This window comes from Mixophyes fleayi, chromosome 4 (assembly GCF_038048845.1).
Source record: "Mixophyes fleayi isolate aMixFle1 chromosome 4, aMixFle1.hap1, whole genome shotgun sequence".
NCBI lineage: Eukaryota > Metazoa > Chordata > Amphibia > Anura > Limnodynastidae > Mixophyes > Mixophyes fleayi.
Window position 1 is genome coordinate 158844878 of NC_134405.1, and position 26032 is coordinate 158870909.

Below are 26032 nucleotides of genomic sequence, written 5' to 3' on the forward strand. Positions count from 1 at the left end.
TTTGGAAGATGGCGGAAACTGTGTCTCAGCCTATACTTTAAATGGAACACATTTTGCACATTACAGATTCCCTTTAAAGGAAATGTCAATTTCTATGTGTACTTCATGGAAATGTCCATTTCTATATGTACTTCAAGCAATGTAGGAAAAACCATCAAATGCACAAAAGTGACACATATAAGAAAGACCGTACTGATCATGAAAGTGTGAGAAGATTTTAGGAGAAAAACAGAAAGTGTTAATGAATAAAGGGGGTTATCCTAAAGTGTTAGTAGGTTGGGCTTCTGCCCATTCAATTGCACATAACAAAGCAGAAATACAGCAAAATGTTTATAGGGGACAATAAAATAAGCACCAGTTGCCAGGTACAAATTCAAATGCGTATAATTAATAAAATGTTAATCACAGGTTTTAAATTTGATGCTTCTAATTGCTTTTTGGAAAATGTTTAATTTTGCCAGTGATATTCGATCAGCTCAGGAAAAAATGTGAACTTCCCTATCTGTTCAATAGATAGCAATGCCAGATTGTTTGTGTCACTATTGATTTTTATTCCATTGCTATTAAATATTAATAACACTGAAATCAAGGTTAAAACAAAGATGATTGATTTTTTTTTCACCCTGCTGTATTTTCTTGAGGAATTTACACTTCTGGTTTGAATGTTTCTTTCTTTCATGGAATCTGGGCTATAAAATGTGCTTTCCAACTTTCATTAATTTACTGTACACATTAAGTTGATTTGTGCGTGTGTTCAGTATAATGCTGAAATGTGATTTCAATGGGAAAGCAACCTGTCTTTATTTAACTAGAAACCAAATACTCTTCACGAAGACAAATTAATCTTCAGTCTTCTGTAAATTGGTATGAATGCAATAAATGCAAACAATGGCGTTATTGTGTAAATGATTTATCTTTGTGACTTATGTAATTCTTCCTGCCACTTCACTGCTAATATCTTAGCCCAGCTGAGGTTTTCATTGTTGACTAACTAGTAAACTATAGGGTGAAACTAATTGGTGGAAGCAGATATAGATTTGTAGATGTGGTTGTGTCTCCAAATATAGGAAGGATAATCCGTATGTCTCGCATGTTAATATCCTATCTTTTTCTGTAATGCCACCGTAAGATGGAGCCTAATAAAGAGGCATTATAAAATGCATGATAAAATAATACAGTACAGAGAACCACAAGACTGCAACATTGAGAGACCGTAAATATTATAGTCAGTTTAAACATGATCTGAATTGTGAATGAGGGTTCTCTTATGGTCAGTGATGTATGGATCCATAGACTGTTCTGAGTGCGGGTTAGAGAACTGCCTCATATGAAGCACAAACAAAAATTAAAGACCTAAGGGAGTAGTTTTAGAAACAAGTGGATCCTTGGTGCTTTTTTTTGTGTTCTGACAAACACATTGTATTTTTATTACACCCAAAAAAATATAAATATTAAAAGAAAATGAAAGAAGAATTTCAAAAATATTACTCCCACACCCCACAATAAAGACATTAAAGCTTGGGTTTATTTAATAATGTGATACAATGTGTACAAATGTGAAATTAGGCAACCAATCAGATTAGAAATGTCAGCATGGTTTAGAAAATGAAAGCTAACATCTGCTAGGATGCTCTGGGTTCTAACACATCTGTAAATGTATCGTCATTTTACTAAATAAGCCCCAATTAATTTGTTTCTGTTCTCCAAAGTCCCAAATTTTAAAGTGTATTTTTTTTCCACTTTTTAGTGTCCAAGCAAGACTTTTGGTGGGTTTGATTCAACAAAAGATCTCCCAGATGAAGTGATCATGTTTGCGAGGAGCCATCCAGCCATGTACAACTCTGTTTTTCCAATCAACAATCGTCCAATCATAATTAAAACTGAAGTGGATTATCAGTTTTCTCAAATAGTGGTTGACCGTGTGGAAGCAGAGGATGGCCAATATGATGTCATGTTTATTGGAACAGGTACATTTAAAAACATGATTTATTGAATTTATTTTTATAAATAAAATTGTACTAATAATAAAAAGTAATCGTTAAGAAGCTTACATCTCAGACTAAACAGGAAAGGCATACTCACTGGTCAAAAATATATATAAAAGGAATAGCTTAAATATTAGCACTGGGGTGATATCACAGTAAAGGGACGTGTGTGAGAAAGGATCTGTTTCATTCTGTGAGTGTGATATTATTGCTAAATGCCGCCATCAAAGAATGCAATTGGGTACTCGGGGTCAGTTTTCAGATTCCTGTGTTGTAAATCTCCTGACTCAGTTCAAATTGATGCCTGACATAAATCAGAAGAAAACTGAACACCGGGCTCAAGCTTTAGTTCCTAACATTTTACATCTGTGGGAAAGTCTTACAGTTAGTTCAGGAAGAGGGCATTTGTGGATTGAGAATTAAAGTGTGAAATAATTTTTGCTATGGGTGTTATGGTGTCGAGCTCTTACAATTAGTTCCTTTTCTGCTAATCTGATTCTCTGGGAGCTATAAAATATTCTGTCGTTCAAATGAATTCTGACCTCGCTTATAGTTTCTGGCAAAGATACCTTCTGGAAACACAGTCACGAGTACCCAGTGAACGGTTTAGTGTAAGATTGAAGATGATTATTATGCATATTGTACATTGCTTTAGATTAGAACTATGGAACACTTAAAGCTGCACTGCATTGTATGAGGTAAACATTGAATAAAACTGTACTCCTCCTGTTGTCTCCTCCTGCCTGGAACAGATGATCAGCGGGTAGGAGATTGTGATATGTGCTACAAGAGGAGATAGAGATCAATATGCCTGATTGAGAGAGTGTGATGGATGTGGGGAGTTCACACTTGTGAACAGGTGTTGGTTGTTTGGGGAAATGTCTCACAATTCTTGCATGGGGTATTAGTAAGCTTACTGTATATGCTGTCATAGTTGGGTTAGGAAAAGTTCACTAATATAAACACTGATGAAAGTATATATGTGTGGGGCCGGCCGGAAAATATACATAGATTTCTTGTGAAAGCCTCCAAAGACGCTGAATAATTGTATGTATCACAATGATGCCACATCTTTACTATAACTCAGTGATCAAAGTGTTCTGGTATATACGGTGGTATGCCTGGTATATACGGTGGTATGCCTGGTATATACGGTAGTATGCCTGGTATGTACGGTGGTATGCCTGGTATGTACGGTGGTATGCCTGGTATATACGGTGGTATGCCTGGTATATACGGTAGTATGCCTGGTATGTACGGTGGTATGCCTGGTATATACGGTGGTATGCCTGGTATATACGGTAGTATGCCTGGTATGTACGGTGGTATGCCTGCTATACCGCTACTTCTCCTTCTGCTTTCATTGTAAAACTATCAAATTCCATTCACTTATATTTTCCATACAGCCACTTCCAAACGTAAACCTCAAACACTCATAACAAAAGAATCAATTCACAGTTGTAAACAAGACCAAATAATTTGTATTATGTAAAATATGTATTGTAGAGAAGTCTGTCTTTGTTTTGGTGTTTTATATAAAAATAGTGGCAATAACAAATGTTTACTTTCTGATTTGCAACATTTTATTACAATTAATGCATATAAATTGCCTTGTTCATTCTGTAAAATTGACCCTTCTATATTTGCAAATGTGTTTTCAAATATGCACTAACTAATCCATTCATTCATTATTCACTGCACACACTGATTATTAAGGATTTTTTACTCAGAGCTCCCTCATTTCTATATCTTGGACTTTGAACAGTTCATCTCACAATAAGGATTGACATCACTGTTCTGTTTATTTATTAAACAAGTTTGCCAATAACATTGAAACAGCAGACCAAAATTTGCCATGTTGTTTACATTGCAGGTAAAAAAATATATATTATGTATGTGTCTCTGTATATGCGAGACCACACTAGATATACCCTGGCTTATTAAATAAACTTATTTTTCACTATTGTACCATCATAAATTTGCCACACATCCTAATTATATGATAACTAGTACTATTGCATGCCAAGACAGGTTTGTAGTCTTTACATTGCCTGCAGCTATTCACACATTCATAGCATATGTAGAACAGTAATACTCTTTGAACAGACACTTGGTTAAAGCTGACAGAAATGTTAATTAGCACATCACGATAAAGGTTAATTAGCTGGCCAAGGCATACATCTGAACAAACAATCTTGCTGATTTCAACAAGGTAACCATTTATAAACACCTGTAGGCTCATATATAACACGCTGCTTGTCATGAGAAGTAATGGATTATTTATTGATTGTTACCATAGTAGAACTAAGAACACTGCAACTTTTGACTGCCCCCACAATTGCTTAATTATTAATTGTGAAGTTTCATTATTAATGACCGAGGATTTATAAACACCAGTTTTCACCAACATGTTATGAGTTAAGAGCCAGCTGCTTGTCATCTATTCTGGATGGAAAGGACATAATCCAAAATGGATAGACCATGGGTGTCAGTGTGCTTCTCTACTTCCTTAGATAATCCCCATCAATGTCACATCCTTAACTCCTAACATAAAAACATTCTGCTAGCAGTCAAAACAACTAAATTGGTGGTCTTAGGCTACTTTTGGAGCCTAAGAGCCAAACCACAGGATACGAATCTAGGTAGGATATTATTTTAGCCTCTCGATAGAGTGCATCAGGAAATTAAATCAATTTATATTTCACAATCTGCCAGGTCTGAACCATGTATTTCTTACAAAATGTACAAAAAAATACAGAACTAACTTTTATATTGGTCCATATACCCTGTAAGTCATACAAGTTACAAAGTGCAATCAATGTCTCGGTGGATCAATTCTCTAAATATATGACCTGAGGTAATATTTCAAATAGTGGAAGTGCATCTGTCGTTAAAGTGAATTAATAGCCCTCTTATCCTTTAGTTGAGCTGCAAACTGGAGCCTATTGATCTTAAAAGAAGTAAATGTTTTAATTTGTGTGAAAGTATTTGAAATTCTACTCTTTAAAACTTGATCTGTAACTCAGATACAGTCGAGCTTTGGTACCTGAGGCCTGATCACAGTCCTCCATAGTGATTAACTTATGTTACCTTTGACCTCTAAAGTTTCTGCAGATGCAGAGGCTATGAATTTTATGTTGTGTATTCTTCAGAGAGCCAATTTATTTAAATGAAGGTGCCCAGGGGTTAGCTGTCAGATTTCATCCATTCCTTATCAAAGTCTACATCTACACTGGAACATTTGTGGGCTAATATGCGCTGAAAGTTTTAATTGCAATGTTTTGTACTTGACACATTTCTTCTCAGAATTTAAATCAAATGCAGTACTCGCAATACTAGCCTTCTGTGGGCTATTAAATAACGCTATAATCAATCCATACAATTTCACTTGCAGAAAGCACCCTAATGTTTTACTACAATATGAGCAGGATGATAGATGGCTATTAATCACGTTCACATTTTAAAGTTGTGTTGAACGATATGAATTTCATGCCTGAATAGTTTGTTGGTACAAAGGCAATGTAGTCCATCAAACGTTATTGCCAGGTATGTTCAGCTGTCCTATTCTCCTGGCAAGCTGGGCTAAATTCAAGCTGTTTAGTTGGAATGCCTGAGTCGCTTTGATCACAGAGCCACAGGAAAGGGGAGGAAAACATAGATCAATATATATAGTAAATGTAAAAGTTTTGAGAAAACTTAATGTATTTTGGTATTATTATGCTTTTCAGAATGGAATATTTTCCTTTCACTCATTACCTCCTGTTGCCATTGTTGTCCTTTTGGACCAACCTGTTTTCAATGTAGTAGTTCTAGTAAGTGCATAGAAAATATCATATGGCACTGCAAAAATACTTACGGAGGACACGTAAGGTTTATGGAAAAATCTGTTTTACACAGTGCACTATATACGCGTTAAAAAACATCCCTCAATCTTCTCACCACATGTGAGAGAACATAACATAGCAGCACGTGCTGCATGTAAATTCCACATGCCAGCTTCAATGTTATGTGCACTGCAGGGAAGCTTCCACCTAGGTCACAGCTCACTTGCCTTGTGAACTGTGAGAGAAAGCTGACCAGGCGTGAGCAGAACTTAGACATTGAAGACCGTGTACAGCATTTACGTAATGTCCAGCAGTTATGTTCTATCCCATGTGTGAAGAGAATAACATATCAGGGGATATCTTCTTTTTACATATAGATGATTCACAAATGTAACACGTCATTTCCATCTGACAGTCCAGGAACCTCAACCAACCACTTACACCCCAGGGATCAGGTCTGTTACTATGGAGGTGTGGGTGTTTTGTAAAAAAATAAAAAAAGTAAGGGTCAACTACTTGTGACATAACTGAAAACAATTAACCCTTTTTATAATGAACTGTATTAAAACGAATATTCATTTGAGATGCTTTATGACTATTACATCTTAAAATGTAAAATCAAGTAAGAATCCTATAGTTTTTCCCTAATTTAAATCTGATATAACCAAACTAAATTTTCTATGTGCAGAAATTAGAACCATTTTTATTATCATTTAATCTCTTGTTTTGTTTGTATAAGATAAATGACGGAGATATGTGTACATATAATGAATATGTGGTACTTTGGAGGTGTTGGAGGCCACATAGTAGATCCCTGTAATCAGGTTATCCTCCGCTAGTGTAAGAATGTAATATTCTCAAACCTGATCGGTTCAATTTAAAACAGTGGTGATGCTTTAAGATATTATTTTAACATTGTTGCTCATGTTATTTTTACAAATGTTTCCATAAAGACAAAATCAGTATACATATGATTATTTAGTTAAATTAAGTGTATAAATGGTATTTGGGGTATTTTAGTTAAAGTAAAAGTCACATTCTATCATCATTTATTTATTTATATATATAGCACCAACATATTCCGTAGTGCTTTACAATTGGGGACAAACATAGTAAACTAATAAACAAACTGGGTAAAACAGACATATCAAATTAATAAAGGTGGAATATCCAGTTCTAAATGTCCCCTTTATAATTACTGCATCGTGAAAAAGCAAGTTGTTTGGTGGTTTTATAATGGATTTGTAGTTTCTTCTATATCCTGTTATTTATTTATCAACCTGGCAAATATGTTGAATGGATAAGGGCACAAAAGTCATGAATCATTCCGATTAGGGCAAGTAATACAGATGGTGTACCATAAAATCTGAATTTTGCATAACTTGAAATGATGTTGTATGCACTCATGCTTGTCTAATTCCTGATAATCTGGAATGCGTGCCTTCTATTGCATATACTGGAAACCTAAAATGTTATTACACCTCTAGAATTGCACAGAACACCCACTTACGATTCTGGTAATATTTTATTTTACTGGTCATTTAAGCATACAATACGTTGTGATGACTGACTCTAGCTTGATATCTATAGGTATTGTTAACGACTCTTACTATTTTTCCGGGACTAACACATGTTTATATGACTTGTTCCTGGTACTGGTCACTTTATTTATTTATTTTTATATGTGTTCATTGCACAGTACAATGTCTCCTGTTCTGTTGGACACCATTTTCTGCATGTGTTCCTTTTAATGCTGTATATCTAATTATTGAGGGGGAGTATTTGAAAATAAGTTACATTATGACTGTGGTGGTTAGGGAAGGGGGTCGGCTTAGCAGTATGTCCACCTAGTCCCGGAGTTTGTAACTTGTGGATCATAATCCAGAAAATGGGCTCCTATTCCCACATCCTCCGTTTTTTGCAAACCTATTGTGTATTACAATATATTAAAGTGATTGTTAAACATATTTAATTATACACTATTATTTGAAAACTGACTCATGATTCAGAACTGAACTCCCATAATATGTAGAGGCCCTACGGACCTATTTTAAGAAAGGAAGAAAAACCTTCCTCCAGTGAACATTTTCACTAGGCTTCTCCTGGTGATAACGTCCCCATTCGAAGCATGGGGAAACCGATTTAACAAGGACGGCACCATTAGAAGTAGTTTCACGATGGTGATAACCAGGGATATTAATAGGTCAAATATTTTATTTTTCCATTTTGGATTTGTATTAAAATCTTTATTTTAATTTTTTTTTTTTTTTTATATTTTTAAACTTTTTTTTTTTTTCATTTGATAAAAGTGGAACTGGAAGCCCAAGTCAAAGGCGGTTCATACATGCATGCTGGATTGGCTGGGGAAGCATTGAGTCCTCTCTCTGCTGCCAGGCAGTATTGCCAGGGTGCTGAGTATCAATTGGCTGCCCTAGCAAAATGTTAATAGTAAATGCGGTGATACAAGATTTTCTGTTGCTGTGAAAAGGGGCAATAAAAAAATAATTGTTATCACTGCATAATGGTTCAGGGCCCTGGGCATTATGAACCCTTGACATTGTGACATTGACTGTAGGGGGTGCTATCGGCTATCTGACACTAGAAATTATAGTAATGTGGTGGCAGCTATTGTGTAGGTTGAAAAAATTCCAACAAGTAAATCATTTTTAGATTGGTAAGTTGTTATCACTTACAGAATTACCTTCTAAAAAATGTCAAATGTCTGCAGCTATGTAATTTATTTATGACTTAATTTTATAATGTTGTCTGTACTATTTATTAGTGAGATAACCGGTTTATTATTGTTAACTAGTAGATGCATCTCTTTGCATCTGCTTTGTAGCTATTACCTACATTTTTTCATTGCAACGATATTCATAAAGAACTATGCAAAATAAATAAAACAACCTTTAACAAGGGGTTTCACAAATGTAGTACTATATAATTGAAGAGAGGGCTGCATAACGAGGTTAAATGAACTGCCTCAAGCATGCAGCTGCATGGATAGTGAAGAGGAAATTTAGCTGTACTTCAGCTTTACAAGTGTCCTCAAAGATCAACAAAGCTCTGGACCTTTGCACATATGTGACACTTTCTTGCCTCTGATATATGTAGCCTACAGTTGTAAAACAGCCATAAAACACATTAAAACAAGAGATGGTATTTATCATGGTATGTATTGTGGTACTGATGATTTCTGTAAGGTGTACAGATCAGAAGCCAACAATTTAAAGCTTTTTACTCACATTATATGTATTGTATTTTATTTATCGGGAAACCTTAGAAACTGGCAGTTGTTTTTAATTGAATTGAAGACTAAAAAAATGCACTATTAAGCTAGTTCAAAATAACTATAATGAACCATCACAATGGCTTATATGAAAACACTTCTCTAGATAAGTGTACAATGGAATTTAACATGTTTCAATGCATCAATCAAAATCTTTTAAAAATTCATATTTGAATACTTTCTATTATTAAACTTCAAGTATACAAATATGACCACTGATGCTTTGTCTAGAAATTTTTTGTTGCCTGCAGCTTATTGTTGTTTGAATTGCTTATAGTACAGCTGAAGCTACTGTATATAGATGGATATCTAGATATTACTTTTATTGTTGCTGTTACTAAATGGTTTCTAACACTTTTTGTCAATGAGATGCCAATGATTGAGTGGCCCTAACGTTCGAAATCCTCCAGTAAAAATAAAAGGGCGCTGTAGAGTTTGTTTTTATTCCATGGTCTTGATAACTATATCCCACCCATTTTCAAAATAAACTGACTGAATAAGACCATTATTTGTCCAGCATGCACCTACAATAACAGAGAAAATGTCAACTAAAGTGTTTTGTTTTGTTTTTTTCCAAAGATATGGGGACAGTTTTGAAAGTAGTTTCTGTTCCTAAGGAGACTTGGCATGATTTGGAAGAAGTACTCCTGGAAGAAATGACTGTATTCAGGGTGAGTACAGTTAGAATTACAGTGTAATATGTGTTGAGCAGAATCATTCCTGTGTTACTGAGTCACTTCGTAGTTGCTGTGCAAAATCAATGCTTCCAATAGGATACACAGAAGCACAAACCACAATGCCTTTATATTTCTTGTTATGTGATTTTAACATAGAATCTTCATAAATTTAGACAATGAATTCCATAAAATCTTGATTACTAAAATAATGATATATATAAAAGGTATATGAGGACAATTTTAATTATGACACATATTAAGAAGAAGGAAGTTGTATACTGTGATTAAGGATAATATGTACTTACCAAGTGTCCTTAATTATCAAGGACAGTGCCAGCTTTTGTTGATTTGACCCTAAACATAATACTGGTGGTGATGTATTCATACCATCTTTTCTAAACTGTTGTATAATAATTTTATAATCAAATATATTGAATGATGTGATCTATGACTTCCAATGTAGAGTTTAATCTACAGAGCTGTATTTTGTTTCGCTTTAGAGGTATAACTGTTGTCCTCTGAGGCTTTCATTTTATTATTCTTTATTGAACTATAAATTATGAATGTCAAATTTAATGTGAATCTCAATTTAATGCCATATTTCTGAATAATCTGTATAATGTCATGTAGCCAAGTCTTTTAATTCTGCAATTGTATCTATTTATACTGCCTTACAAATTGCATATAGTCAAAAACAAATCAGGAATAATTCCTAGTGTCTTTTTCAATGTGACCTTGTTAGAATTTGTGATCTTAAAAAAAACAAAAAACAATGGTCCATTACTTCTTATCTTAGGCCAATTTTTTTTGAGGCAAAGGTAAAGATGTTTTCATGACCTAAATATGCTATCGAGGTGAAAGATATAATTATTTTAGAAAACTGCTTGTCATATTAAATAGATATTCTCGTAATGCCTCAATTACAGCTTGTGTTCACGCCGAGGAATAATTATAAAACCCATGCCCAAGCTTTTACTACTGTATGTCACACAACTGTGTCTCTACTAAAACTATTCAGTGTAATTTTTCTGTTTTTATTTTTTTAGACAACATCTTGTACTTTTTCCTAGCTTTTAATAGAACCTTCAAAGTATGTTCACAAATCCCCCTAGCAGGACAGTGTATTAAGCACAGAGCGTTAATGCTCATGAATGCTGCAGGCAATGTCAAAATTGACGCAAAGTGAAGTGAACACTTGTCAAAAAGTGTGTTTACAGGTCCATTCCTTCACATTATCTTTTGAGCTATCAGAGTTAGATTAGCAGGCTTCAGAAATGAGCATTGACTTGCCTGATTTCAACGTCTATGTTGTATGGACCCTTAGGGGTAAATTTATCAAGCTCTGAGTTTGAAAAAGTGATGTTTCCTATAGCAACCAATCAGATTTTAGCTGTCATTTTGTAGAATGTACTAAAATAAAAATAACTAGAATCTGGTTGCTATAGGCAACATCTCCACTTTTTCAAACCCACAGCTTAATAAAGTTACCCCCTAGACTCTATAAACCTCAATCCTTTTATTGTTGTACTATTAGTGACACAGCTGGATTTTTCTTAACTTTTAACTTTCCTGTAGTGACAATTCTGGTCTATGCAATTTCTATTGTAATTTATAATAATTGTAATTCTATTTTATTTTTTTTTCACCTTTTTAAATATAATTTCTTCAAAAATAAGCACATTTTTGTGTGGTTTCTGAATGTCTTTTTAAGGCATCAAGCAAGTGTTTTCAGCTGTTTCCTAGTAACAATGTAAAGTACGTTATGTTATGTCAGATTGTTTTAACCAAGAGACTTATTTAGTTCACTAATTCTAAACAGAAGATAGACTATACTAACCTGTGCTTTGTGTTTTTCCCTGTAGGAGCCAAGTGCTATTTCAGCCATGGAGATATCCACAAAGCAAGTATGCAGTGGCTTTTAATTCACTTACCATGTTTCCATTATACTGTAGCTTTTTATGTCTTCCAGACTGCATCCTGGCAATCACAGAAGTATTACTTGTGATAACACATCCTTTTCCTATACTTGGACATCAACGGGTTTTAGAATAGTATCATTAAAGGCCACGTAAAAAAGGAAACATTTAGAGGCACACATTGTTATTATGTTATAAACATGTCGGTTAGTGGACTGTGAACTTGTCAGAGTTTTTCTTGGATTCTAAAGTTGGCACTTTTTAAAGAAAATGCATGTTCTTTAATGCTCTTTTTAGTAAGAAAATAATTCCGTGTATTTTATATTTATAACATTCTCTTATGTTTGGAACTGTATTTGTGTTTTAAAATATTCATTTTGAACACTATAATGCTTCTTTAATATAATGGCGCTATTGTTACTCATAAATTAGGGACCGGAGCAACGATTCCACCGATTTAGCTGAATGTTAAAATTTTGCCTCTGGTTAATTAATCTGTGACATGTAAATAAATAGCACCCACTGGAGATACAGGCAACCTGGCCGTATTTATCATGCAATGGGGTCCAAAGGTAATCTGTTGCTGTAAATCTGCTACTCTATGATTATTTTCTACTGGAGCTGGTCTTCTTCTGGTAATCTTCAACCAGCCTCAGCCTTATGGGATTCCCTGCCATAGTGAAGGCCAGTCCCAGATTGGTCAGCAGAGATCTGGTGCTATACAAAGCTGCTTACTCCCTATCCCACATGCTGCCAGCCCTATCCATGCTAAAAGGCACTGGGGCTCCTTATTGGTCCCCTCATCTGTGGAAGCCCAGGTAATTAAAAAGATTTGAAGACCTAGGGGTAAATATATAAAGCTGAGAGTTTTCCGGCGGGTTTGAAAAGCCAATCAGAGTCTAGTTATCATTTATTTAGTACATTCTACAAAATGATAGCTAGAATCTGATTGGTTGCTATAGGCAACATCTCCACTTTTCAAACCCGCTTGAAAACTCTCAGCTTGATACATTTACATTTAATTGTTTATTTAATTTTCTGGTATAATGGATAAGGGTCAAACATCTGCTTTGGTAAAGTTACCACTCAAAGATCCCAATATTGTAATCGACCCAATCCCCAATAGCTCAGGGGGTCAGAAAGAAGTTTTCGTAATGGGACTGGTAGCCTCTGGGAAGTGAGGCTGGGGCTGCTTTTCATTATGGCAGGGATAACCAATGCTCATGGTCTCCCTATTATAGTGGAAATCGGCCCCGGAGCATAGCGTTTGCACTGGTTAAGGAATTGGCATACTGCCATTTTTTTATTTTTTTTTCCACTTTATACAAGGGCAGCCCTATGTAATCAGGACAGGTGCTGAAATAAGGGGATATATGTTTTTCTTTATTTACAAATCTGAGAAAAGTGAAATAATATTTGTGTTGTGTTTATGCATTTTGTCATATTTAGAAATTGCAAATACATCCTCAAAAGACATTAACTGTAAATGCAGTATTTCTATTTCCCTTTGTGTTTTTAAACTTAGAAAGCAGAAGTTAAGTTAGACATTAAATGCCCTGCTGTCCCATGATACTTTCTTTTCACGCTCAAATGCAGTGTTCTCAAATTCCAGATGAATTTATGCATAATACATAGCCAAAACAATGCAACAAAGAATTTATATTAAATGAGGATTATGGTGAAGCTGTCACGTAGTTTTATGCTGTCGTACAAAATAAATGGTCACACATTATACACCATTTCCTATACACAAATTTAAGTTTAATGCATTAAACTACGAGTTGGATATTTTGGGCTGTTTAGTAGTGATATTACAAATATTTAAACACATGTCACTATGCAGTTTGGAAACAGCTTGCGCTGTCCATATGGGTTTTTTTTTTGTCTGTTTGAGTTAATTATATTTGGCAATGAAACAGGTTTTATTTGAAAAGAGGGAAGGATCTGTTGTGCTGGCAGAACTACAACTAAATTCATCAAAACATGTATAACTCCAGAAACCACTACAAGCTTGATAAAGTTCAGTCTTTAAAAGTCATAGAGTGATGCTAAGTGAATGGGGACTATTTTCCCCATGTTGATGGAAAATGTATTCACCATAACCTCCTGAAACTGAATTCAGCTGCAGAATTAGATTGTTGTCATAAAACAGCACATGTCAACCTAGTATACTGTATGTGAATGCATAATTATACTGTATATAACAATACCGCTACAGTATGCTTATTGTTTTAATTGTATAATAACAAAGAGCATTTACAGCCAAAATTATTTCCTATACTTATTTGGATAGCTACTTCCTGACCACAGGCAATGATTGAGGTCTTTCATACAAAAGAGAAATTGTGAAGGTTATATAATTACCTTGCATTAAGGTTTGAATTTGTGCTAACACACAACAACAAATCAGACATTTGCTTTCATTGTCTAATCTGCTATAGACAGATAAAAGCTACTTGCTGGTTGGTTGCTGTGATTTGTGAATGTGATGTTCGTACATAACCTTAAGTGTATATTGAAAAGATTGTTATACTGAGTAACTGAAACATTTTTATATGTGTAGGAGTACTCCCATTTCAAAGAGAAAGGTTTAAAATGTTTTTTGTTTTGTTGCTACCAATCACTTAATCTACTTCATGCTCATTTGGCCAATGGAAGTTTTCTGTGCAGAATAAAATATTTTAGCCATTTAGAGCAACAAAGGCCAGGCTATATCCTCTTTTAAAACCAGGATCCTCATTTACATGAATAATTATCCTGTTTAAATAATAGCGGTTTAAAGTACAAACAAATTCCTGCTTCTCAGGTTCAGTTTAATAATCATTTTAAATTTAACAATCGCAAGTATCAATAGAAGCTTTGCCTTTTATAGAATTGTGGATCTTTCATTCCATTTTATTATTGTACATTAGATGCTTTAAATATGTTTTGTATTTGTATATAGTATGTTGCACATATGATTTAACTTTCATGGTTTTAATATTAATAGTGAAATGTCCATTTTACAGCAACAACTGTACATTGGATCATCCATGGGAGTCTCCCAGCTCCCTTTACACCGCTGTGATGTTTATGGAAAAGCATGCGCTGAATGTTGTCTTGCCAGGGACCCCTATTGTGCCTGGGATGGTTCTTCATGCTCCCGCTACTTTCCTACTGCTAAAAGGTAATAAACTCTAAGACATACTGCTTATTGTATTAGCCTTCTGAGCATTACGCTCTGTACATCCTTTACATTCTTCTGACATGTCATAATCTCCATAACATATGGCTGTGTGGTGTTAAAGGGAAAAAAAAGCCAAAAAAAGGCAGATGGTATGTGCTATGTTTTATTTTGTGCCACCAAATTATAGGTCTCAAACATACATATTTACTTTTGACCTGAAAGTTGCCTTATATCTAAAAGAGAATAAACAGAAATCAAAAAGAACAAATTGTTAAAGAGATAATATCATGAAAGGGCACTATAGAGATTAATACATTCATTAAGGTATAATTAAATAACTCCTATTCGCTGTCTTTGAACAGAAGTTCTCTTTTCATTCATTACATATCAAAGAGTCGAGGGACAACAGTTGAGCGCATACAAAGTTCCCACTTAGCTACATGAAAATGCTTTGTGGCTCGTATTTCATAAACTCATCTGTTGCCTTAATATCCACATATGACATTTCTTTGATATCTTTAGTAAATCTATATATAGATCTGAATAATTAACCGCCTCTTTCTCTGAAATTGGTGCCTTAAAATAATAAGCACAGAATAATAGTGGAAAATATCATCTAGAAGCCAAAAGTGCTGAAAGGTTTATTTTGATGTTAGCAATACTGTATGGATACAGTGGGGAGTGGATTGTAGTAAAACAAATGAATGCCCTGTTTAAGAAAACAATCTTATTTGCAATGGGTACTTGCATTGTAATGTTATTGCTTTCTTTGTAAAATGCCCTTGAACAAATTGAATCACCTCTATGCAATTTTGCAAGCTGTTCTTAAAGTAGACTGTAAGTAATCTATTCAATAAACAACCTTCCAAGGCAAAGAAGAAAAACATCACTTCTTTTTCAGCCTTTTTATGAAATGACTTTTATCCACAGCAGAAAATAAGTGATTATCCCTCTATAACAGCTGACATGACTGATGCAACCAAGTGTCTCTACACCAAGAATACTTGACTTTTGTATACAGGAAGCTGAGTGAGATGATTAGAAGCGGATTTACAGCTCTGTTCAGAGACTAATCCCCTTTGCTGTGTCCTGACTTTGCAAATCCTCTAGCCTTTTCCTACAATGACTTTTGTACCATTTAGACCAAGCTCAGCTTGTATTTATGAATGAAATTCTAGTGCTGTTATGTAAAAATAAATCACAGTATATAAAAAGTAAAGAATATTAATCAAAATGTTTGATCTGCACTTACACAAATCATTTTACTAACAAATCATTCAGTATGTATATTTTTATATTAAACACAAATTGAACATAGCATAAATAAATTACTAATGGAACTCATTTTGTAATATATTTTTCATTTAAGTCTGTTCAGCACAAAACATTATGCAAAATGGGAGCGATTGCTCAATAATTACAGCCATATTGCTGTTGCTTAAACATATAAATACAAGTAATCAGAACATTAATGTTTGTACACACATTAAATCGTTTCAAATTTATTTTTAACAGAAATAAAATTGAAATAACGTTACTTTATGTAACATACATTTTCCTGTAATAACTTTGGTTTTCATTAACAAAAACACTGCAAGAAGTTGATAACGTGGAAGTTCAAGGTTTGAAGAATATCTTCCTCCGGTCTTCTATTCTTTAAAAAGACAATGAGTTCACTTTAAATTCTTCAGGCCAGCAAACAAAGGCAAAAAAAATGAAAATACCCTTCTGACAATGCTTCTGTGTCTTATTGAACAAAATGTCAGCAGTCACAGAGATTTAGTTTAAATCAATATTTCCAATTGCCGTGGAAGAAGCTGCGTACACCTTTTCAATAAACGTATTCTGAATAACATGTATCGATTTTTGTGCAACATGCTATTAGCTGTGTAAAGGACTTGATAAGAAACTATTACATGACAATAGATGACAAAAGAACACTGGTCTAGCTTTGCTAAATCAAATATGTAATTGCTTAAATGTATTTGACAAGTTGCATATGTTTCTGAAAGACCATTAGCTTTGAAAGAAAGTCTACAATTATGACTTCTGATTCACTTCTTTGACTATATAATATTTATTGTATTCAACTTTTGCTTGTAATATGAAAGAAATGTATATTTTTGAATCAAATTGATTATGTGCTCCATTTAGGGCCCCTACTTTCTTCCCCACCCCAAATAGTGGGACATTCATGTGCCATAAATATATCTTGTCTGATTGCCACCCTGTACATTCTTCAAGGAGTAGGCATGTGACAGTAGCTGAAGGCCTGGACTGCAAGCGCAACTTTGTCATAGTATTGCTGCTGCTTTCATATTCAGGTTGCTTAGTTTTAAACTATTTATTTAGTTTTAAACTATTGCAACAAAGTCCTCTTAAGGTAGAACTGAAATAACTATCTTTTTAAAACTTCTTTTAGGCGTACAAGAAGGCAAGATATCAGAAATGGTGACCCTCTAACACACTGTTCAGATCTACAACATCATGGTGAGTGAAACTATAGTCTTCTAGTGATATTTTGAAGCTCACCTAGGGGGCCTTCATTGCCTACAGCCAGGGTGTTAGTGACCAATAACACCATGTTTTTTAGGGATTATTACTTAAGTAGATGAGTGTTAAATGTAATAGAAATGAGTATGTACTATAATTGCCACTTAACTATATTCTTGCACTACCCACAGGCCTTTTCACTGAAATTGAGTTTTTTTTGTTTTTTTTATGCAATACATTTTCAAAGGAAAGCAGGGGTGAGCTCATTCCTAAACAATGCTGCTATTAGGATTTTGCACAAGACTTTCAAGAGTCTGCTATGCAGACCCTGAAATATTCAGTTTTCCTTTGGAGTGTCCTTGAAATGTTGTTGTTCTGATGTTTCAATGATTGTAAAAAGACAACACTTTATCATGTTCCACTAATAGCCATTATAAACGGGACCAAAGCATTGTAGAAAAGACACCTGCTTAAATGATTTTATCATGTAAGAGAGAAAACACAAGAACAAAACATACACCGATCAGCCACAACATTAAAACCACTGACAAGTGAAGTGAATAACATTCACTATCTTGTTACAATGGCACCTCTCAAGAGGTGGGATATATTGGGCAGCAAATGAACAGTCTGTTCTTGAAGCTGATTTGTTGGAAGCAGGGAAAATAGTTAAGCGTAAGGATCTGAGTGACTCTGACAAGGGCCAAATTGTGATGGTTAGATGACTAGGTGAGAAATGGCAGATCTTGTGGGGTGTTCTCGGTATACAGTGGTTAGTATCTACCAAAAGTGGTCCAGGGAAGGACAACCGGTGAATCGGCGACAGGGTCATGGGCGCCGATTCACCGATGCATGTGGGGAGCAAAGACTAGCCCTTCTGGTCCAATCTCACAAGATCTATTATAGCACAAATTGCTGGAGATTAATGCTGGCTAAGATAGAAAGGTGTCAGAACACAGTGTATCAGGCTGTGTAGCCCATGCTGATACCTGTTCACCACCAAAAGTGTCTACAATGGACATGTGAGTGCCAGAACAGGACCATAGAGCAATATAAGAAAGTGGCCTGGGCTGATGAATCACGTTTTCTTTTACATCATGTGGACAGCCAGGTGCGTGTGCAGCATTATCCAGAGGAAGAGATGATACCAAGAGACATTATGGAAATAAGACAAGCCAGCGGAGGCAGTTTGATGCACTATGCAAAGTTCTGCTGGGAATCCTTGTGTCCTGGCATTCATGTGGATGTTGCTTTGACATGTACCAACTACCTAAACATTGTTGCTGACTAATTACATCCCTTAATTGCAGTGGTATTCCCTGATGTCCATGGCCTCTTTCAGCAGGATAATGCGCTCACACTGTGTCCACACTGCAAAAAATGGAATGTGTGAGGAACATAACAAAGAGTTCAAGGTGTTGACTTGGCCTCCAAATTCCTCAGATCTCAATTCGATGGCGCATCTGCGGGATGTGCTAGAAAAACTCTCACTCTTTTCATTCACAAAATAAAAAGAGAATTAATCTGAATAATTAACATAATAGTCTGAAGAATACCATGCACTTTTTTGCCATTTTAAAATTTTCCACATATTTAATGGCCAATGTGTGGTTAATAAGTAATCTAATATTTCATCTCTGACAGAGAACTCCATACAATAAGGGATGTAAAGTATCTTCTGGAAACAGATACCCATATGCTGAACTTGAACAGCGATGTTTTCCTCTGCAGACCAGGTTCAAGCTGTCAGTAGTCATAATTTGTCTAAGTTGTGCCTTAAAATATTTGTAATGTAGCATGTTCAAAATTATCCCTGCTTTTATGCACAGCTTAATGTACGTTCTACTCTGTGATATTGTTTACACATGTCCACCACATCGCATGGAATGTATAACTGATGTTAAAGACAAAACACACCTAGAGATGAGGATCACGTATACTGGTGTTTTGTTTCAGTGGGTTATCTTTGGTGTTAGTGGTGATGCTCGAAGGTTGATGAAACAAAAGTTTGATAACAATACTTTAAATGTACTCCTCTCTCCTACCACCTCTTTCCTGATTCAGACAGGCAGCAGTGTTTTAGATGCCCCTCTATGACCTTCCTATTCAATTCATTCGCCCATTCTATGTCCATGCACATTAAAAAGAAATAGCTCTAACAATCCATAATCGTAAGGCCTGCTCCCTTTCAGCCACAAAAGGCACATATTCATTGCTAATATTATAAGTATGTTGTATATTTCTTTTTGTAGATGTCCTTATTTTAAAAATACCTATTAATAAGTAGACTATTGTAGGGTTTACCAATAGGGTATACATCTCATTTTGAACCATAAAAAGATAGAACACCTGATTTGGTCTCAATGTAAATGCTAAGTTTACATTGTAACTATAGATTTATGTATTTAATTGGTTTCAGATTTGTTTTTAAAATAAAAATATATGTTTATAGAAGTGTACATACAATAAAGGATTGTACATGCAGTGGGAAACTGGCTAGCAGTGCAATAGTGTAGCTGTTGGCTAATTGTTCAAACATGGATAACTGGAATGCTTATACATTGCTATACCCATAATGTCCAATTTAATACACATTCTCAAAGTCTGAATCTGGGCTTCAACTAGACATCAGTGACAAATGATGATGATTCATGCATTCTTTGTGACTGCAATTTAAACTATGTACCATCACTGACAAAGTTCACACAGTTCAGTGACCTAGCAATAGGGGATGCAGTGCTCACATATGTGACCTTATGTATGGACTTAAAAACCAAATGTCTCCTTAAGCCTCCTAGTGTTGCTGCTCATAATTTACTGGGCCAGGAACAGCAATGCTCAGAGAAACTTTTTGTTTTCTTTTATTACAGCTCTCATATGATACCTACCAGGGTTGTTACTTGGTTGACCCAACTGGTTACTGCAAAGATTGTTCTGAGTCACTCTGAATTGAAAAGTTATCTACTGAACACTACCATATTTCTTTTACCCTTCACTTTACATACTAGGGGCCTGATTCATAAAGGATCTTAAATGAGGAGGTATCTTATTTCAGTCTCCTGGAAAAAACCATGCAAGGGGTGCAAACTAGTTTTCTTTTTTGCACATAAGTTAAATCCTGACTGTTTTTTCATGTAGAACACAAATATCAACTTTAAATTTCAGTGTACAAATAAGCTATCAATTATTTGTGTGCTACATGAAAAAACAGTCAGTATTTAACTTATGTGCAGAACAGAAAACTAGTTTGCACCCCTTGCATTGTAACATGGTTTTTGTTCAGGAGACTGAAATAAGATACCTCTTCATTTAAGATCCTTAATGAATCAGGCCCTAGATTATTAACCACAAAGTCTGTTTCTGAAGATATTATTCTACCAATTTTACATATCACACACAAATAAATGAATAAGCATGTTCACTATCATATAATTATCATAGAGTATGTACAGCAGATGACCATGACAAGCCTGGTCAGCAAGGGGATGACTTTAAAAGAAAAAGATATAAATCAGTGTAAAATGCCTATTTCTTGCTTTTAAATGTATGAACAATTAACTCTTGTGCATGCACTGCATATCCTAGAAACACCAACCTCCCTCTTTCCTTCTTATTGGTGGATGGAGAACAAAAAGGGATATGTAACAATATAAAAGCAGGCAGTTGTTGTTGGCCGAGTAGAAGCAGCAAGTACGGAAGTCCCTGCCTGCATCTGATCACATGATCTGAGCCTCTGTGACTGGGCGCTGCAGCATCATGTGATCAGCTGCAGGAATGGACTCCTGCTACTCCACCCAGGTAAGAAGTGACAGGAAGTGAAGAGTGATGACTGGGGGTGTGGGTGATTTGAGGAAGGTGGATTATGGGAGGGGGGGTTGATGAAGGTGCATGAAGAGGGTTGGTGGTTGATAAAAACAAAAAGGAGAGTGATGAAGGGGTAATAAATAACTGGTGTTGGGGGTGATAAAGGGGCCATGAATAACAGGGGGCGATGAAGGTATGGTGGGGGAAGATGGAGTGGGATGGCTAATGAATTAGAAGGTGCAGAGGGCTGGAATTACAACAGAGGGTGGTGGAGCAGTGGGGGGAAATAAGTCATAGTGCTATATATACCAAGCCAACATGGCCAAACTGGTGACAAATAAAGAAATATGTTTTGCATTCAATGGTTACATTTATTTCATTATGTTATAAAGTTAATATATGCATTTTTTTTTTTAAATGTTGTCAGTGCTAATTTGATGTTTATATTTCTGTAACAAATTAATTGGGGGTGGGGGCTGAGCAGGTGTTGCTTCCAGGGACATGACTACTTGCGACACCATTGCCAGCTTCATGTGGGTGACCAAATTGTACAGTGGTGCTATTGCTTGATCAAGCAGCAGGATCAGTCACCTTAAGATGTCCCTTACACAAAAGTATTTGCTCTCTGTGCAGTTGCATAATACAGTAACTAGTGCTTCAGTTTAGTTTTGTTTTAAGGTGATCAGAAATTTATATGTCTCCTTTTACACGTGTGGAAAATGTCTCTTGCCGCTACCATTTGTGAGAGCTGTGCATGCAGCCACATAAACCTGCATGTTAATGTCATTAGCAGATATGAGTGAACTCTAACATGAATCGCGTTTTACAGAGGAACGGGTCATTCGCAGACTTGCAACGTTCTGAAAATACAATCTCGAGTTCCACTTTTTATTTGCCATACAGGGCTGTATTTGTACATTTGCATTTTGCTGGACTGAAAGTTTAAGAATAGAAATGGGATGACAATGGTTAATCTCTCCTGCTGTGTGGAGTGATTGTGATAAGACTGAGGGCCAAATTCTATTGGTGAAACAGGAAAAATTTTGTGGCCAAATGAGTTTAACAACTTGAGGTACAGTGTTAAAAATGTTTGTTCATCTCTAGTCATTAGTGAATCGGGTAATTCAGTTGTGTGTCAGCCTGATAAAGTAAGACACAAGTAAATAGCTCCACCTTGTGGAATTATTTGGATAATTTGGTATTTTTTTACAGTCATATCTACAATACTATGCAATTAGACCATGACCTATTTAGTCATCTTGAAATGCCATCTTTATTAATCTTGAAAATTGTGGTTGAATGTACTTTTTTATTTTATTTTTTTAAATTGCAAAGTTCATAGTGTATCGTGCAATTACTAAGTTGGTTTCCAAACCCACTGATTCTTTTAGTGCTTTGTATATTTTTTGCTTTTTAAATATTCATTTAGCATACTGTATACTTGCATGTTAATTTGTGTAAAGAAATATTAGTTCTAACATTCCCCTGATGTCTCATTGCTAATGGGAGTTTCCTAGGTTTACATAATGTTCTAGCACAAACGATGTTCAAACGTCCTTCAGGAACTGCCTGACTTGTTGCATCTTTAGGCATTTATGCTTATATTTGTAAATGCTGTGTAATATATTATTATATGATACTAATAATAAAAACAGTGCCATGTTTATTTCAGTTTTAACTACTTTATACTTATAGTTATACACTGCATCACTTATCAGTGACACTAAACTATTAGGTAGTTGCTTCAGCTAATTCATAAGTATTGCAAATAAGTATAGTCATGATATATAATTTGTTTTCTATGTTAAGTTTTGTGCCTTCACATAGCTGAATTTACTATTCATAGTTTCCATGTTTGTATTTTTCAAAATATATGCTTTAGGGAACATCTGAAACTATTATAAACCATATGATATATTCTTGCTTTTTTATTTTCTACGTATGAAGTTCAGATGGCTGTATCCACTATACAAAAATGATGAAAGCTAGCAAAAACAAACAAGGGGTCATTTCACAAAAGTTTATTTTTTAACAGAGACTGCTTTTTAAACAGTTTTCTTGGATAAGAATTTCTGTCATACACAATCAGTGATCAAAGCTTTAGAATCTGAGAAGGATGTGGAAAAAAGTATTATTTCAGAAATCATACTGAGCATGGTTTGATCTTTTGCTCATACAACTGGAGGAACAATTTGAGAGAGATAAATTGTGAACTAAAGACAATCACAATTACTATGTTTTGTCCATGTCACAAAACATGCCATTCAGTCATGATTAAATGTGAGCATTTTAATTTAATAAGATGAACTTGCTTAAGATAATAGACCTTGATGTGGTCCCATGGGTTCCATGTCACAAAGATGGCATCCCCACACTATAGTGTGCGCTGCCATTATTGAACCATATGGTTGTCCGAGAAAGTCAATCACATGGCCAGATTTGTCAGTTTTCCTGGCCCCTGGTTTGTGCAGACTGCATTTAAACTGAATGCTCTCTGTAAATGGTGTAAGCCAGGGTTTCCCAAACTCAGTCCTCAGGGTTCCCCAACAGTGCAGGTTGGGAGCTCTGAGGACTGGGTTTGGGAAACCCTGGTGAAAGCGCTAGATCATTCATGTTTTTACAAAGGCTTTATCTTCTAAAAAAAAAAACATGACTTTCTGGCACAGGGCTGCTGCAGTATTTTAGAATGTGAGAACTTGTGTTTGTAAAGTTTGGCATGATTCTGAATCAAAATATTTACCATTTAATTAAATAAGGGAAGGGAAATATTTATGTAGCCCCATTTCTCCATGGATTTTTGTGTGAATCTATTTAATTATAAGGCGGACATTTGTGAATGGAAAATTTATATTCAGCCAAAACTAATGCATGTATATATGCGTGTATGGTGTTATAGAATGCTTCTGTATTTTTGTCTTTTTGTTCAAGATTCAAGTTGATCTATGTAATCCTAATACTTCCAACACATTTGTTTTGTCATCCAATTCACCATTGTTCTGAAAAGGGAGGGGTGGGTGAGATTCTACTTGTGTGGTACAGTGCCAGAACACCTTCAAATAGGTTCTAAGTTTCCAGCACTCGCCGACATGTGACCTCCTCACTCTCTGTTCTGGTGGTCTCTTTCTTTATTAGGCACTGTAAATATTTTGTTATCCTACTGTGTTTTTTATCATGTAAGGTGTGATGCTCATGCTTTATGTCACTCAACTGCTTTAAATACTGATTTTTGCAACTATGTGGCTTGTTTAGAAGATTTGGGAGTATAAACACCATTTTCAGTAAAGTAAGCCAAGAGACTAATAGCCTGTAATTGCAAAGTGTTTTTTTTTTTTAAACAGCATGATTAATACTCGGGAAGCTCTGTTCTTGTGAAAGGAAATAATTAGTAGAACAATTTAAACAGCAGTGTTTGTTCTCCCAATTCGTTGAATATAAATATATTATGGAAATAATTGATTGGAGATTGCTTCCTCAATAACATTGCCACTGATTGTAAATCGTTTCCATAAAACTGCGTACAAACAATAGCCTATTGCAGTAAGTATAGTGCACCAAACGTGTTTTTAACCATACAGCCTCAAACTCCATTTAAATGAAAAACCACAAGGCTTGATCACATAAATTGTAATGCATACGTCCCAAATTTCATGTAAAAGAAAAAGGAGGCTAAACTATGTGACTGCATTGAGAAGGATCCATTATAATGTGTTCCCCAATTTGTAACTTATGGTTCTCCAAATAAAATATTATACGTTCTACTAAATGGAAATAAATAAATAAAATATTTCACAATGTCATGACCAGTATTCATTTTAAAATGTTTCTAGCTCTTGGTGTTTTAAAATGTTCTATTTGTTGCATTCCTCAATTGAGCGATTTGTTTTTGGATGGCAGAAATTAAATATTTCATACATTTCAATACGTATGCTTCATACAAATAAAATGTTTCAACTCTGCTGGGGCTCATTTACTTGTGAATCACCCATAATTGCTGTAATATGGATCAGAGTATCTAACTTTTAGCCACATTTTGGCATAAACAGACAGGAGCAGTTTTCATGGGCATTACAAATCTCTTTGGTAGGCATACAAACAGAGTTTACTTGGCAAATGCTTCTAAAAAATATTGTGTTAAGGAGCATTTAATGTTTGGTGAAAGTTAAAGTCCTTTGAGTTATCTTAAAATAAATAAATAAATAACTTAAAGGCTAATAATTTAATATGATTTTAATTGAAACCGTTTAGTTGTTGGCGCCATTGTCCTACTGTGCTTTCTTACCTGAGTTTAATAAATATTTTGTCTTACGTGATAAATTATATAAAAGTATTATACATACAGTAAGAATATGAAGTCATATTGAACTGTATTGGATTACATTCGATATGACAATAGTATGCTAATCTTATAAGGGATACATTGTAGAAATGTCACTTCCCTTAAAGTTGACTTGCCCTAGCTCTGGCCATACACACCATATTTGTAGAATTGTTATTTTCTCAGCAGGGCAGTCCAGATAATCTGTCTCATTCTTGCTCTCACGTGGTGGTGTTCATGCTTTCAGATGATCCACACAGACAGAACCTGGAAGAGAAGATAATCTATGGTGTGGAGAACAGCAGCACATTCCTAGAATGCAGTCCTAAATCACAGAGAGCCATGGTTTTCTGGCAGTTCCAGAAACAGAACGAAGACAAAAAAGAAGAGGTAAATGGAACTTTTATTTGTGTCAGATTGCCTACACCTATGTTTGATTATTAAATAAAATGGTGCATGTGGCACAAATATTTTGTAACACAGAGCAAATAGTCACAAAATAGTAGACGTTGGTCTATCCAACACTAAACACAAAGATAATATGTGATTGGTTGTGTTGGATT

General features: G+C 35.0%; 1 protein-coding gene across 2 annotated transcripts in view; it reads left to right on the forward strand.

The window, feature by feature from the left end:
• The window catches only part of SEMA3A (semaphorin 3A), a 173121-nt gene that overhangs the window by 138873 nt on the left and 8216 nt on the right, over positions 1–26032 (forward strand). For both annotated transcript variants that reach the window (XM_075208693.1, XM_075208694.1), the window contains exons 11-16: positions 1748–1967; positions 9678–9769; positions 11638–11679; positions 14700–14857; positions 17280–17347; positions 25717–25859. In XM_075208693.1, coding sequence (XP_075064794.1) covers positions 1748–1967; positions 9678–9769; positions 11638–11679; positions 14700–14857; positions 17280–17347; positions 25717–25859 — 723 coding nt within the window. The remainder of the gene's footprint in view (positions 1–1747; positions 1968–9677; positions 9770–11637; positions 11680–14699; positions 14858–17279; positions 17348–25716; positions 25860–26032) is intronic.